Source organism: Indicator indicator, chromosome 11 (genome assembly GCF_027791375.1).
Source record: "Indicator indicator isolate 239-I01 chromosome 11, UM_Iind_1.1, whole genome shotgun sequence".
In the NCBI taxonomy this organism is placed as follows: Eukaryota; Metazoa; Chordata; class Aves; order Piciformes; family Indicatoridae; genus Indicator; species Indicator indicator.
In genome coordinates, this window is record NC_072020.1 from 3,974,036 (window position 1) to 3,989,996 (window position 15,961).

Consider the following 15,961-nt stretch of genomic DNA (forward strand, 5'->3'; position numbering starts at 1 on the left):
TGGCGACCGGGCAGTGGAGCCTCCTGGACCGGGGCAGCCCTCCCGGCCTGGGCTGAGGCCTTCCCGCCAGTCCAGGTGGGCCGCGGCAGGGGCGACAGCGGTGCCGCTTTCTGTTCTTTCCTGAGAAATCTCCTCTCAAAGCCTCCCTGAAAGGCAGAAGACGGCACATCGTCGGTCTTGAAGTCGTGCAGATTAATGGCAGTGCAAAATGAAGTCTGGGATGGTTTCAGTCCAGGTGTGTCAGGTTGGTTGTTGAAGGTTAAAAATGAGAAAAATCAAATTAAGGCTTTTTCTGTTAGCACTCTTCTGCTGATCATACATGATGTATGATCCCTGCTCCTTGGACAAGATGACTTTTAAAGGTCCCCTCCAACAGAAACCATTCTGTGATTCTATTCTATCCTAGAAAGGCAGTTTAAAAACTTGTCCAAAAGCAAGGACATTTGGACTGTGCTCCCTCTTTAACCTATATTCTAATTTAATTCTGGGGCTTTAAATCAATATAATTTTGTTAGAGATTGTTCTCTTAAAATTCTCTGTGGAAATCAGAGGAAAAAATTCTTTTTGAAGGAGCGATTAAAACAAAAAAAAAACAATGCTTAAAGAAGATCTCGTTACTAAAACAGTACCCAGAGGCTGAATTATAACAATAAAGCATGGAATTACATATTGTTACTCATCTCCAACAGAAAAGCCATTATATATAAAAAAACCCTAGGGAACAGAGGATAAGCTACACAGAACAATCCAGCTCTGGCAGGTGAATGATTTCATATTAGTTTTAGTGTGTAGCTTACTATTTAGTATCATTTTGAAAAATAAAAAGGTATGGAATACTGGCCATTATCTTCTGCAGTGATGTGAGATCCCCAGAGAGATAGATAGGAGTGTTTGACACTCATACTAAGTTTGTCGTGGAAAGTGCAGTCTGGTATCACTCTTAACTGCTATGGATTTTGTGTTTTAGAGGCACCTCAGTGATACTGATGGATAATGATGGCTTATTGCTTCTCTGAATAGATTTTTAGACCCCTTTTTTCTGATTGGAATTTTCTTTTGCTCTAAGGCAATAAAAATATTGGACTAGTTCTAGAAAAATATAACTGGTTGACATAATCTCTGGAGTGTTTGTTGTGTTTTTTTTTTTTTTCCGCAGCTCACCCTCTGTGTATTTATAAGAAAGGAAGGTGAGACCTGCTAGGAAGTGGAAGCTGTTGGAAAAATCTCAGTGGGAAGTTGCTGTGGCTTGGACAGTGGCCAGTGAGGGCTTGTATGCCCATTTGCAGGTGGCCATTTTGCTTGCCAGAAAGAAAGGCTGCCCCGTGGGCACTGGGACTACCCTCCAGCTGCCCATATATGCCCTGGGGATCCAGCCCCCTCCTTGTGCTAGGCCTAGGAACAGTGGCCAAAGTGTCCCAGGAGGCTCCTGGAGTCTCCATTATCCTCCAACCGTTTGGCTCCCTGCAAATAGCATTGTTGCCACACAACAGCAGAGAGAAGCAAGGGTGAGAAGAGGGCCTGGCATCCTCCAGGCTGCTGCATAGGGCTGAGGGGAGAAGTCAATGGACTTGAGGCCTAAAGGTAGGGTTTTCAATCTGAAGATTTTGGGTCCATCAATGATTGCTGTCCCTGGCTAGTTCTTGCCTCAGGTACCAAACGGGTGGCTGGAGATGAAGCCGCCCTGGCATTGTAGGCATTGCACAAAACCTAGCAGTAAATAGTCATGACTCCAGGCAAGTACACAGGACTTGCTATGATCTTGGCTATGGGCTCTTCCTAGGGTGAAGAGTTGATTCCCATGTACTCCAAACAGTGTAAAACCCGCTGAGAGCACATACGGATTAAAAGGAGGTGCTTTCATTCCACCACAGTGACTCAGTTAAAGTCTGCAAACAAATCTTGCCAACTGTGGTTGAAAGAAGTAAAATTAGGCTGGCTGTGAAGGTGTTTCTGGTGATGGCTTGCTGTGAGGGCAGGAGGAGGCTGGCAGGCAGACAGGATGGACACTGATGTGAGAGCAGCCATGCCAAGGACTGGCTGTGTCAAGGGAAGGAAGAATGGATGATCACGCAAAGATCTTAAGAAACAATGAATGAATAATTGCTGAAAGACCAGAGGTCTAGAGAAAGGAGACAAGAAGAGCCTTGGAAGAGGATGAATATTTGTCACGCTAAACAGACCATAATAACAGGTTTAGTTGTTAGAGGCTAACTATGGATGAACTTTGTGAGAGTTGTGCACATTAGAATGCGATTAACGTCTGACTGACCTCCTAAGCTAGCCACCTCCTTGAGGAAGACAGCCCTTCAAGTGTGTGCCTTGAGTTTTTCGAATCCTCCATCTTTAAATCAAAGCAAGGAATGGACTAACCACTAAAGGAATAGAATATTAACGAATATGTATTAAACGGGAAGGATTTACTAACCCGAGGAATTTAAGTGACACAGTTGTGTGATCCGGTGCTGGCGTAGGTGAATCATCATCACCTTGTATGCCTGTACTTGCCAATAGGCAACAGAATCAGCCCTTCCCGTCTCTGTATGTTGGCGCCGCACACACCGGGCCAGAACACCACCTGAGGGACAGCAGTTGTGCCGGTGCTGGCGGCTCCCGCGCAGGGAGCGGGGCGGGCTTGAGGGAGCGGGGCGCGATTGGGCGAGGCGGAGCCTGCCCGGCGGGGCAGTCAGCTGACGCCGCCGTGCCGGGGGTCGGTGGGCCGTGCAGCGCTCGTTGCGCCGCCGCTTCCTGCCCGGCCGCTGCCGCCCGTCATGCTGCGGCTCCTGCTCCTGCTCCTGCTCGCTGGTTTGGCCTCGTTCCTCCGGGCAGCGGTGAGTTCCCTCGTCTCTCCCTCCCCCTAGGCGTCCCCATGGCTGTTGGTGGCGGCCCCGAGCTCTGAGAGGCGCGGGGTGTCGCCTGGTGGGCTTGGTTCCCCGCTGGTAGGGACTCTCCTCTAGCCCCCGGCGGAAAACGATGAACTTAGGTCTATTGCTAAGTCATTAGCGATCTGTAGTTCTGCTGCTCAGGGCCTGTGGCCACGCCGAGAGGGAGCTGTCGGAGCAGGTGCGGCCCGGGGAAGGCGGCTCCGTCTCCGGAGCAGGCCTGGGCTCTCGCCCGGCTTCGTCTGGGGGGAAGGCTGGCGGTGGCTGCCTTTGCACGCCGTGCGCCTTCCCGGGGATGAGCGCCGGGCTGGCGGTCTGCGGGACTTGCCGGGCCGGCCCTGCCGGCTGTGCTCCTTCGTAGCCCAGGTTCTGCTCCGAGGAACTCTGTATTGCAAAGCCTCTTTAAACAACCCGAGGCAAGGGGTGGTGGGAATCAAGCTGCAGTTACCTGATACCGACACTCCACTAGCAGATCCCACGGGAAAGCTTGTTCTTCCTGTGGTATGTGAGAGGAGGGATTGGAGTTTTCCTGTTTTCCCCGGTTTCAGCATCGACTCTTGTTGTTGCCTTGTCCAGTGGGACGCTAATTGCCTAACCAGGGGCTTGGGTAGATCTTTAGTCTTTACAGATGCTGTGGGATCCATGCCTTGTTGCTTATGCCTGGAGTTTGCAGCAGAGTGTCAGGATTGTTTTGCTAGTTGTTGCTAACTGAATGATGCACGGGTGGTTAAAGCTATGTGAAAAGCAGTATAGCCTTACAGGAAAACTTTGCCAGAGAACTGTGTGTCAGTAAGTGTGGTCTCTGAGGGACGGGTTTACAGCTGAAACAGTTCTGAAGCTGGTAGGTAAGAGAACCAATACTTGCCCAGTTGGGTACTATTAGAAGAGTGACATTTGGTGGATTTAGTAGATGAGTTGTAAACAAATAAAATACGTTAAAAATACTTAATGAATTCCAGGCATTTGCTGCTACAGGAAGTTGTAGAATTGGATAGCATTTAATTGATTCCAAAGAAAGGATTAGCCAAATTCAGATAAATCAACTTCGTAAAAAACATCAAAAAATGACTAGGCAAGGATTTGCCTCCTAACATCCCTAATGGAGCAGCTTTGTCAGATGGAGAGGTATGAGAGGTACAGTCAGGGTCATCTTATTTCTTTAAACAGCATTTCTTAACTCCTGTTGTCCAGACAGAATATAGTCCAGTGCCTAGAGGAACTGTGGACTCGAACCAGTAGGGCATTTCTTACTCTCTTGTCTTCCTTGTTTATTTTCTGTGCTTCAGAATAGTTTTGTAATAGCTGAGAGGGCTTGAGGAACTAAGGCTGGGAATCACAAGGTCTTTACAGCTTTCTGACCAAGCAGTGAGGGAAGGAGTCTTTTCAAAACTTGGTCTAGTTCTCAAAATATAAAAGAGTCATCGTATGTCATCACGAAGGTGCTAATGTTCTTTTAAATTAGCTGGAGAAAGTATATGCTGCAGATAAGCAACCTGGCAAACTCAGGTTTGTGGACTTGTGGGCTCAAGCTGACTGCAGAGGTGTACAAGGCAGCTTCTGTGCCCTAGTTCTGAGATATTTTTGGCTGTAATGATTGCTTTTTCTCTAGTCAAAGTATGGATGGAGAGACAGTAGGTTTGTTTTAAATGGAAATGTACTCACTGGACATTAGTAGAAACGCTGTGAACTCTGAGAAAAACACAGAGGAAAATGGAGTTCTGGTATGATTCACACATGACTGATGTTTGCTTGTTTATTGCTTATTCACTGGCCCTACTGATTTTGAGGGGTTTGGGGAAGTCTTATTCAGAGCTGGAGGAAAGGATCTCTGCTGATACATCATCTGCAAGTTCTGGAACCATGGCTGAATTTGGTAGCTCTTCCAGTGGGGCCTTCCCTGCCTCTGTATCATGTGCTTGTGTAGAACCTCTTGCATTTGGTAACAGTGGTACAGGATGATACCTGCTTTTGAGATTGAGCCAGCTGCTTAGGAAGAAAAGAAAATGTGTATGAAGTGCAGAAGCAGCTTAGTCCCAGAACGTGTGCAGGGTTTACAAATACTCTAATGATTGTTTGCAAATACTCTTAATATTTTTTTTCTGGGATTCATTGCATCACTGTTGTGATCTATTGCCATCTACTATAAGGAGGCCTTAATTAGGAAGGAGCATATAAAAAAAAGGGGGGGGAGGGGTAGCAATCATTGAGGGTTGCAGGGTGGGAGCTTAGAAGGCGACTGGCAGAATCCAGTGTTGTCAGTGTCTGATTTATTCCACATCAGGAAATCTCCTTCCTGTCTTTGTGATAGTGATTCTGCATGGCCCAGTGACTTGGGCAGGGTGTGCAAAGTACAAGTCCTCTGGGAAAAAGGGAATATGTCTAATATTGTAAAACAGCTGATACTGGTTCCTGGTTGCAGGCTTTGTTGACCCAAGGCATCCCTTCATAACCACATTATTGCCTACTGGAGACTTCTGCAGAGCAGCAGGGAACAGACAGGAAGCAAAGATGATCTCCTTCAAGCAACTGCCCCTTGAAGCAAAGGCCGCAGTGGCTGCAGGAGTGGTTTTCTTCTCCATGATGCTATCGCGGAGTTATCTGGCAGAAAAACTCGATCTCAGGATGCGGCGTTGGCTTGTAAGGCTGCAGACGGCATTATTTGTTAACGCTCTCATGTTGATAGGATCTCTTCATGTTTGGAGAAGTACAGTCACCACGTTCTCCAGGTCTTCAGCTGCCAGCTCCTTCTGCTTCATGCCATGGAAAATAGCTGTGTTCATGTTTCTAGCTTTGGCTCACTCAAGCTTCTTTACATTGTTATTTCTTGTTGCAGAAGAGCCATACTTCTTTTCCTTAGCTGCCTACACTTGCCTGGGGGCCTATATCATTCTTATCTTCTTCCTCTTCACTCTAGGCTCTGTAGAGCAGGCTTACAAGTTCTTCACTGGGCGAGGCATGAAGGTAGGCACTGGCAGCAAGAACAGAACAGTGATGAAACCAGTTTTAGCAGTCATGCTGACTCTTGTGCTGACTGTTGTTGGGCTGTTAAATGCTTCCCAGCCTCCCACTGTGAATTCAGTGGAGATTCCAGTTCACAAGCTGCCTTCTACAATGAATAATCTGAAAGTGGTGTTGCTTTCGGATATTCATCTGGGGCCTACAGTTGGGAAGACCAAGCTTGCCATGATTGTGAGAATGGTTAAGGCTTTAAAGCCAGATATCACTGTGATCGTTGGGGACCTGACTGACTCTGAGGCAGAGATTATACGACCTGCTGTTGAGCCTCTTGGAGAACTTAACTCCCCTATGGGAACTTACTTTGTCACGGGAAACCATGAGTACTACACCTCAGATGTTAGCAACTGGTTTGAGCTGTTGAAATCATTTAACATTCGGCCGCTCCACAATGAGAACGTGAAGATTGTCTCACCAGAGAGTGCTGCTGACTGGTTCTGCCTGGCTGGTGTCGATGATATTGAAGCAGATGTGTTGCGCTACTCAGGACATGGCATGGATTTAAAAAAAGCTCTCAGAGGTTGTAGTAGTGAGCATGCAACTGTGCTCTTAGCCCATCAGCCCACTGCTGCAAAGTGGGCCCTTCAGGAGAGACCAGACATAAATTTGATTCTCTCTGGCCATACTCATGGAGGGCAGATGTTCCCCTTAAATGCAGGCGCGTACTTTCTGAATCCCTTCTTTGTTGGCTTGTACAAAGTCGGGCAGAACACCTTTGTCTATGTCAGCCCAGGGACGATGTACTTTGGAATACCCATGAGGCTGGGCAGCAGAGCTGAGATAACGGAGATAATTCTGCGTGCTCCTTGAGGGGGTTTCCATGTCACAGACTTCTGCCATCCTTTTGCTCTGAATGCAAGTCATTTTTCAGGGAAGATGTATTGGGGTGGACTTGAGCAGGTTCTGTTAAATTTGAGCAGAAAGCACTAATTGTTATCTTGGGCTTCTGAAGCAAATTGGGGGCATGTTAAAATACTACAGAAATTAATTCACTGAGTTCATGATGATTGAGGTTCTGCTTTTAACAATAACGCTGATACCACAGAGGTAATGTGTGTCCTGTGCTTGTTCGTATTATCTCTGTCCTGCAGCTGCTTCATGCTCCACTGGTTGCTATCCCATCAGGCAGCTGCCTTATCAAGTCTCAGACAGGTGAAGTTCAGGTCTCTTGCAGTGACATTGCAGAAGGGATTGCAGATTGTGCACCAGATGTATGAACTCTGGAAGCCTTGTGCTAGAAACATTGCAGGAAGTGAATAGTTTGGGGTTTTCTTGTTATTGAGGCTGGATGTCTTTATCCTCCTGGACTGGAAGCCCTAGTGCAGACAGCTGTGCTGCTTACCAGGCAGCAAACTGCCAGGCATCAATTCTTGAAATGCAGTTTTTTCCAGTTAAAGGCTGGGAAGACTGATATGAAAGGGTGAAAGTAGGGAGACTGAATTGAAAGGGTGAAAATGGCTGTTTTTCTGCAGGAATTTTACCCCAAATAACTGGGCATCTAGTAATTACTTACTGAAGATAGCTCTAGTAAAAGTAAATGGGAAAAAAAATCATAATTTAACTTCTGTTGCTATCTGAGCATAAAGTACCTCTTGATGTCAAACACAAAATCCAGCACTGAAGTAGTCTCTTTTCGTTTTGTACCTTTTGTTTATGCTTAATTTCTCTTCTGTGATTTTTTTTTTCCCCTTACAAGAGTGAGGAGAATGCTGCTTGAAAACAATGCCAATAGTTTAATGCTTGAACTTGATTTATAGTGAAGTAAATTGTACTTTTTAGAACACTAAACTCCGTGGCAGGTGACTTTTAAGAAATATTTGTGTGTCAATGTCCTGGTTGTCTGATAGGCATGTAACAGAGTCAATGCTACAGGATAATGAGGGATGGAGAATTTCTTCCTGCCTTTCCAAGAAGGACTTAACACAAATTAATACTCTCTGGGAAATTGTAGAGATTAGAAAAGAGTAATAAAAACATTATTGCTTCCATATCTTTGTGTTCATGTAAGAAAGCCAGAATGCAATTTAAAGTGCATGGATTGTCCAGGCTGATAAAAGTTGACTTCTGTTTTACTCACTGTTGCTGTATGAAATGCCACAAACAATTCAATTCTGGAAATCCTGACTGAAGTCTGCAGCTGTAGCCACAGGCCTTCCCTAGCGCTGCCTTTCTGCTCACCAGCACCTGGGTTCCTCTGGGTTCCTCTCAAGCAGACTTCTGTAGCATGGGGCAAAAGAGATCAGTGCTTACACAGGAGAGTGGGGATGGCAAGAGCAGAACTGGGCTGTCCAGTCTTTTCCTGCCTTCTTGTCTGATCCTGAACTAGACACCCTTCTGCTTTATTCTTCAGCTTCTGTTCTTGTTTTGCAGACGTAGAGGTATTACAGAGCTACCATAGGCTTTGAAGTTAGGTTTTCCTGCAAATGAAATACTCAAGTCTGACTCCATTCCCTCCTTTCACCCCCTCAGCAGAGTTTCTGGCTGCTAAGGTGGCTTTGTATCCTGTTCCTCTGTACAAACCTCTTGCATTTTCAATCACTGGAATGTTGAGAAATACTGTTGATGTGTCATGTGCACTGGAAGGCTGATGGAACCCTTGCAGTCCTCTTTTAGTCTGAAAACTGAACACCTGACCAGCCAGGCCCTCTGCTTGCTGGACTACATAATTTCAATTTTACAGCAACTATAATTTTGTAATTTTTTTTTTAAATCCTTGTGCAGTATCTGCCTAAGTATCCTAAAGTTTCTTCTATGTGTGTTGAGCACCACCTGCATGGGGTCTGTCTGAGGTTCTTTGCGTCAGTGGTGTAGTGTCAAATGGTCTTCTGTAAAGAGAGTCTTGAACCCTCTGTTTACTCATCAACACACTCTCAGTTAAAAGCAGTGTTCTGTGTTTAGCAGTGCAGAGTATACCCTTTAGGCCACTGGTCCAGGAGAGCTTTTAATTTGTGCTGTGTTAAGAAAATGCAAAACTTGCTCACCAATTGGTTATCAGGAGGCTTTTGTGGGACTGGTTTTACGTGGTATTAGTTTCCCAGAGAGTAGCTAGCTCTAGTTAATTTTTATATTATTATTATTTTTCCCCCTACCCTCTTTTATTTCTTCATTCTGTCCAAATGTTTGCAAAAACCCACCTGAAGTGGTCCTTCTGTTGCAGGGGTGCATATATGACTTCTTTATTACTTTGTACCTGCCCTTCTAGGAAGATCTCTGTGTATCCTTTTAGGACCATGTACATACATATCCTTTTAGGAGTGGTCATATTATCATTTCATAAATGTATTGAATTCTCCCAATGCTATTTAGTTCTTGTTATTTTTTTTTTCTTTAAGCCTCTCTCTCTGAAAGCCTGTTTGCTTGATGATGAATTATCACTCAATGTTTTATTTCTGTGCCAAAACACTTCAAAGCCTTTTTCTATTTTGCTGTTTTGTTTTTTTTAAGTATGAATGGCAAGTATCCTAACTGAACTTTCTTTTTGATAATAAGAGCAGTTAACCTGTTCTAAAATCTTGGACAGCAATCCCTAATTATCCACTAAGGCTTTTTCTATACTTTTTTCCAACTTGACTTGAATGTGCATGATGTAGACCTATGTTCATTATTCCAGATGGGAAAAAAATGCTCTGCTGCTTATTTTGTAATTTCTAAAATACTTCTTTTGTAAAGTTATTATTTTTTTGTGTGTGTGTGGAATGTATTTGATCTGAAGAACTTAACAAATTTATGTTTCTTCTTTATAAAAGGCCAGTTCACTAGGGAAGGAGCTAATCACTGTCAGAATAATACCAGGATAGTATCATCACTTTGTGAGAGTTATATTTATTAAATTACATAACTGCTATGGAGTGGATCTGAAAATATGTAAATTGTGGTATAACAAATGCTTTAAATGTTGGGATTTAATAAAACTTTATTTGCTTTATCAAGAAAGATGCCTCTAACGACCTTTTATTTGGTACCAATATTTCTTGCAGCAGTTCCTGCTGAATAGTTTTAACACACCAATTCTAGTCACCAACAGAAAGCTACTGGCAATATAGCTGCCTTGTTTTTCAAAGTCTTATACCCATGCTGCTAAGTTGAGGCATGGTGAAAATTTGGAAAGATGAGGCCACTATTCTTAGAATTGTCAGGGTTGGAAGGGACCTCGAGGATCATCCAGTTCCAACCCCCTCTGCCACGGACAGGGACACCTCACACTAGATCAGGTTGCTCAGAGCCACATCCAGCCTGGCCTTAAAACCTCCAGGGATGAGGCTTCCACCACCTCCCTGGGCAACCTGTGCCAGTGTCTCACCACCCTCATGGTGAAGTTCTTCCTAATATCCAATCTGAATCCACCCACTTCTAATTTTGCTCCATTCCCCCTGGTTTTACCACTACCCAACATCCTGAAAAGGACAGTATCTGAAGGCCTCCTTCAGATACTGGAATTTGCCTGATGCCTGCTAGGGCGAATAAGAGCAGAGTGAAGAGATGAAGTGTGATGCAGAGTAAAAGACCACTGCAAGGGCAGAGAAAAGGTAGTAAGAGGATTTTTGTTTTGGAAGGAGCAGCAGAAAATGAGTGGTTTGTGGTTCTCAGCTTTGATACTTGATCTTTAGGGTAGAGATTAGAAATCTTCACAGGTGGAGGGGTTCATTGAGGATTTGTAGCCACATTGGTTTGCTTTCCGAGTCAGAAGAAAAACCCTGTTTTGTAAATTTGGAGAATGAGAGTGTCTAGCTATTTTTAAATAGCTTTGTATGCTGAAGCTCTGATTATTTTTTTCCCTGTGTTGAGAGGCATACACATTGCAAAATGTTGGAAGAGCTTTTATTTTCAGCTGGGCATTTATATGTGATCTGAATGAGCTGGCATCCTATAGTGTGCAGTTAGTTTTTGTCTGTTGGATCTTCTTACCAAGCTAGCAGACCCGCTACCCCATTTAGTAGATGGATGCCAGGAATTAATTACTGCTATATATTCATGACTGTGAGTGGATGATATTGACAGACCCAGACATAAATTCATTATCAGAATGGTTTTGTTGCAAGCTCTGTTCTGAAAACAGTCAACAGAGTCATGCACTGACAATAAAAGAATGTTGAGTAATTGGTCATGCAGGGAAGGAAGTTGCTTACAAAGGGCAGTGGATAACATGGGCTGGAGCAAGTGCTCTGGCAGCTTCCTCCCTCTCCTCACCCACATAATAATAACAGAATATCAGCAAGTGTATGTGTAGGGAAGGTGATTTCAGTTATGGTCACAGCTTTAAAATCCTCTCTGAGAGGGAAAGGGCAATTTATGTTGACACTTCTTTATTCACAGGGATAATCATCTTTCCATGCACTTTTTTTCTAATGCTTACTTTTAATAAAAAAAAAGAATGTTACAGAATTGTTGCAGCACACCTGGGTTCTGAGTTTCATTTAGTTATGATCATTTTGAAGCACTCAGCTCTGCATTAGTGCTGCAACTTGCCATAGTGCCCTAGAGTGAAAAACATCTGAAGGATGTGAAACATTTGCTGGGTGTTAGTAAGGTTGATTGGTGTCCTTTGGGGATACAAGCACAGTGCAATTCCATCCTAGTGCAGCATGCCCAGGAATCAAGATGCAGGTTATAAATTAAAGATCAGCAAAAAAAGAAGGCACAGATGTTTGAACTGAAAGGAAAGCAAGCAGATGGTACACACTTGTGCATCCTCTGCACAATTTACTTGAGGCTTAACAGCTTGAAGTTACTGCAACAAGGTAATTTTCCAGGAAGAATCACAACTTTTGGAGTTACTTGTGGAGTTGAATTTGTTCTGGAGTAGTTGGTTTGTATTTCTCAGCTCTGTAAGGTCCTGATTTTGTGGGGACCTGCCACATCCATACCCTTGAGTCAAGATTTATTTCAACTTTCGTGGAACACTTTTAAGTAATGTTAATAATGGCTCTGTGTTTGTGGGATCAGAGCATAAAAAGCTTCCACCATGCAATACTTGGCAGTCTCTTGGCAGTTCTTGTTTGCTTGCCAGCTCAGGGCTGTATCTTCTCATGTTGTTATGACCACCACATGGACAATTTCACTTGTTCACTGTTGGTAAAATGTTTTGGATTGCTATGTGCATGTAAGACATAACTTTATTTTAGGTTTTCTTTCAAGAAAGGTCTTTTGTCACAGTTGCAATGCACTGTAGGCTTCTTCTTCCTTGGAGTTTGTAGTTTTCAAGCCTTTGTGGTTATCTCATTCAGTTGCTCCATTTAATAACAGGTGCAAGCATGTTTACTCAGCAGTTTTGCCCTCCACTTTTTAGGAGGGCCTATTTTTCCATTGTGTGCTCTATTTAGCAGTTTGTTTTCTTGCTCTTTTGGCCCACGACACATTGCACTGGCTCATTTTTGCTCTTCTTTTGTACTAAGAATATGCTCTTGGTTGGCACTTGGGTCCAGGAGTTTCAGTACTTGGACCTTTATGGTTACACATGAACTTTTCCCATGGTTTTATTTTTTCTTGTAGTTGTGCACACTATTGCAACAAAATTGTTCACCAGTTAAGAAGAAGAAATGGTGTCTTGGGAGGGCTCTTCAAAACTGTGTGGTCTGTTGGGCCCTACCTAACTTACCCGTGTTGGGTGGTGGATGGCTCTCATGTAATGAGGCCATCATCTCTTGCCTTTCTGATTTCATCGCTTTGGTTTCACATAATCAATTTCCTAATTGCTGTGCCCCATTCTCAGTATGGGACAGAGCAAGCCTCAGCTTTTGAAGAACAAGGCCAGTGTCCTAATCAACAGCTTTTAATTTGGACTAGGATAACATCCAGTGAATCATGAGGCTTGTTTGCTTAACTCCTTATTTTCTGATGGATGTGTAGGGCACTAACTGATTGCTCTTACTGACTTATGACTTCACAAATCCCTCCTGATCTTTTACTTGAAGGCGTTTTAAAAAATGTGTTCAGTAGTGAGTCTGATAAAAAGCAAATGCGAAGTCACAGAACATAAGCAACCGACTGTTTAGTTATATGTGGAGGACTAAAGTAGTACTGCTGACAGGGAAGCCAAAGGATACATAACAGGTGTAAGATATGAGATGTTAACTTTTGGTTAAAAAAAAAAATTAAAAATACACAGGACTAGGCACTTAAGAAAAAGGTCTTTGGTTTTTCCTTGCTTTTAGCTAACAAAAGAAATGCTTCTGTTAGTCATAGTAGAATTATAGAATGGTTTGGGTTGGAAGGGACCTCCAAACACCATCTAGTCCAACCCCTCTGCAGTCAGCCAGATCATCCTCCAGTAGATGAGGTTGCTCAGAGCTTTGTCCAGCCTGACCTTGAATATCTCCAAGAATGGGGCCTCAGCTACCTCCCAGAGCAGCCTGTTCCAGTGTTCTATCACCCTCCTGCTAAAGAACCTGTTCCTAACATCCAATCTAAATCTGCTCTTCTCTCATTTCAAACCACTGCCCCTCATCCTATCCCTACAGGCCTTTGTGAACAGTCCCTCTGTAGCCTTCTTGTAGGCCCCCTTAGGTACTGGAAGGCTGCTGTGTAGCTCTGCCTGGAGCCTTCTCTTCTCCAGACTGATTAAATCTTAATAAGAATGCAGGCGTAATTCCATGCTCGTGAAGTTAAAGGCTTTTTCTTAGGGCTAGGAAGTGCAGATTGTTAATTCTTCAACTTCACTGCTTTGCATGTGTTTAGCTGGAGAACTACTGGAAGCAGGACTTTGTCCAAAAATGACTAATTTTTAGTGACTTATGTTAGTGTATGTGGTTCATAGTGATCTGTCAAACAGTTTTATTCTTACTGGAAACTAAGGTTTCAAACATCTGTGTATTGTTGCCCTGGAGCATTTCAAATGTGCGCGTTCCTCAAAAGCTCCCAGCTGGATTTTGCTTCTAGACTTGGGCATGACATGAAGTTGGAGTTAGGGTTGTGATTTTCATCAGTTTAGTTAAGCTGAAGCGTTGAGTGCAAAGTGTTAGCATTCACCCCATGTCTCTCAAATTAATTCCTCAACATTTGCACTGGTGTAAGGAACTGCAGAATGTATCCCTGTAGAAAGGTGGTGTTAGGAGTTTGTTAAGAGTGGAGAGTTCACATGGTACTGGGGTAGGAGTGCATCCTGCCACTGCTGAGAGGCTGGCAGATGGATTGTAGTCCTTGGGTGTGTTAAGCTAGTGGAGAGTCATTTACCATCAGTCATTTTAACACCACTGTACCTTACAGTCATAACACCATAGAGTAATTTTGGTTGGAAGAGACCTTTTAAGACCATCAAGTCCAATTGTTAACCCCTCACTGCCACTAACATCATGACCAACCCACAGCTGTTGCACAGATTGCTCTCTGTGTCTTCCAAGGCAACCAAAGATTTTATTGTGGGGTTTTTGTGTTGTGTTTTTCTTTGTCTGTGTTTTGGTTCATATCTTGTTGTGGTTTGTGTTTTTGTTTGTTTGTTTCTTTGGGTTTTGTTTGTTTGGTTTGTTTTTTTGTTTGTTTGGTTTGGTTTTTTCTGCATACAGAACATACCCAGGAGTTTTGGGATTGATTATGACTGCGGCTGCTTCGTCAAGGATGGGAGACCCTTCCGGTACATCTCGGGCAGCATTCACTACTCGCGGGTGCCCAGCTATTACTGGAAGGACCGCCTCCTGAAGATGAAGATGGCAGGGCTGGATGCCATTCAGACGTAAGTAGCTCTGGCCTTGCAAAGTGATTCGTAGTCAGAGAATCATAGAATGGCTCAGGTTGGAAGGGAGCTCAGAGACAATCTACTTGAAGCCCTCTGCCATGGGCAGGGACACCTCTCAACTAGACTCAGCTGCTCAAGGCCTCATCCAACCTGGCCTTCAACACCCCCAGGGAGGAGGCAGCCACAACCTCCCTGGGCAGCCTATTCCAGAGTCTCACCACTTTCCTGCTGAAGAACTTCTTCCTAAGATCTAGCCTAACCCTGCTCTTCTCAGTTTCAAACCATTCCCCCTTGTCCTGTCTCTAGACACCATTATGAAAAGTCCCTCTGCAGCCTTCCTGTAGGATCCTTTTGGGTATTGGAGTGCAGCTCTAAGGTTCCCCTGGAGTCTTCTCTTCTCTAGGCTGAACAACCCCAGTTCTCTCAGCCTATCCTCACAGCAGAGGTGCTCCAGTCCTTGGATCATCTTTGTGGCCTCCTCTGGACTTACTCCAACAGTTCTATGTCCTTCTTATGCTGGGGACACCAGAACTAGACACAGTATTTGAGGTGGGGTCTCAGCAGAACAAGAGTCAAGGGGAAAAATCCCCTCTCTTGCCCTGCTGGCCACACTGCTCTTGATGCAGACTGTGAATAGTTAAGTGGATCTTATGTCACTAGCATTGTTAACTTGGTTGATTAATTTTTAAGTAATAGGTGAGAAAGCTCCAGAGAAGTGAAGGGTAGTGCAGGGTGACCTCTAACAGCACAGACTGGGACAGTTGGGCACGTTACAGCTGAAAGTCCATTTCCCTGCTGATAGGCAACACCTCTTGCTTCACAACCCGGGGTGAAAACATGACCTGGAGTAAATTGTTGGACTGTGGGCATTGGTAACTGTAAAACAGTTGAATGTGCTCTGCCTCTGCCAAGGGCATTTCTGTTGTGCAAGAACAATGGGATTCAGTAACATGCTTGATCAGGTCAGAGTTGCTGGAATTGCCCATGTAATAATTTTTACTGCAGTAAAAGTAATCTCAAAAGGACCAGAAAATTGTAGCTTTTGATGTTTTATGAAGATCACCCTGGTTCCTGACAGGTGACTCCTATGATCCATAATGTCTCATATTTCCCTCATGTATTTTCTCCTCCCCGCGTTGTCTGTACATCTTCATTGCCCTCTGTTAATTTCCAGCTCTTTCAGTCAATCCCTTTTTTCTTTGGAATTCCCTGTTCATGGTTCTGCTGCATCCTGTCTTCTGAGACAGGAATTTTCCTTACCTATTTCCTCCATCACTGTTGATTAATGGCAAAGTTGCTGTTTTCTTTTTTCTTCCCTGTTGCTTCCTTCTTCCTTTGTAATCTCCTGTTAACAAAGTTAGGTTTGGTGTTTTGTTTTGTTTGTTTTTTTCCCCACTTG

General features: G+C 44.1%; 2 protein-coding genes across 2 annotated transcripts in view; both read left to right on the plus strand.

The window, feature by feature from the left end:
* Positions 1–2,815: 2,815 nt before the first annotated feature.
* TMPPE (transmembrane protein with metallophosphoesterase domain) lies at positions 2,816–6,704 on the plus strand. The gene is made up of 2 exons (XM_054385092.1): positions 2,816–2,828; positions 5,299–6,704. Exon 2 carries the CDS (start codon positions 5,388–5,390, stop codon positions 6,702–6,704), a length of 1,317 nt encoding a protein of 438 aa, XP_054241067.1. The 5' UTR covers positions 2,816–2,828; positions 5,299–5,387.
* A 5,900-nt stretch (positions 6,705–12,604) lies between these two features.
* GLB1 (galactosidase beta 1) overlaps positions 12,605–15,961 on the plus strand; it is a 30,201-nt gene continuing 26,844 nt past the window's right edge. The window contains exons 1-2 of the mRNA XM_054385114.1: positions 12,605–12,640; positions 14,393–14,559. Of these exons, the coding sequence (XP_054241089.1) occupies positions 12,605–12,640; positions 14,393–14,559 (203 nt within the window). The remainder of the gene's footprint in view (positions 12,641–14,392; positions 14,560–15,961) is intronic.

Bases quoted from the DNA above. Each gene is read 5' to 3' on its own strand.
- TMPPE (XM_054385092.1), top strand. From the start codon at position 5,388: ATGATCTCCTTCAAGCAACTGCCCCTTGAAGCAAAGGCCGCAGTGGCT.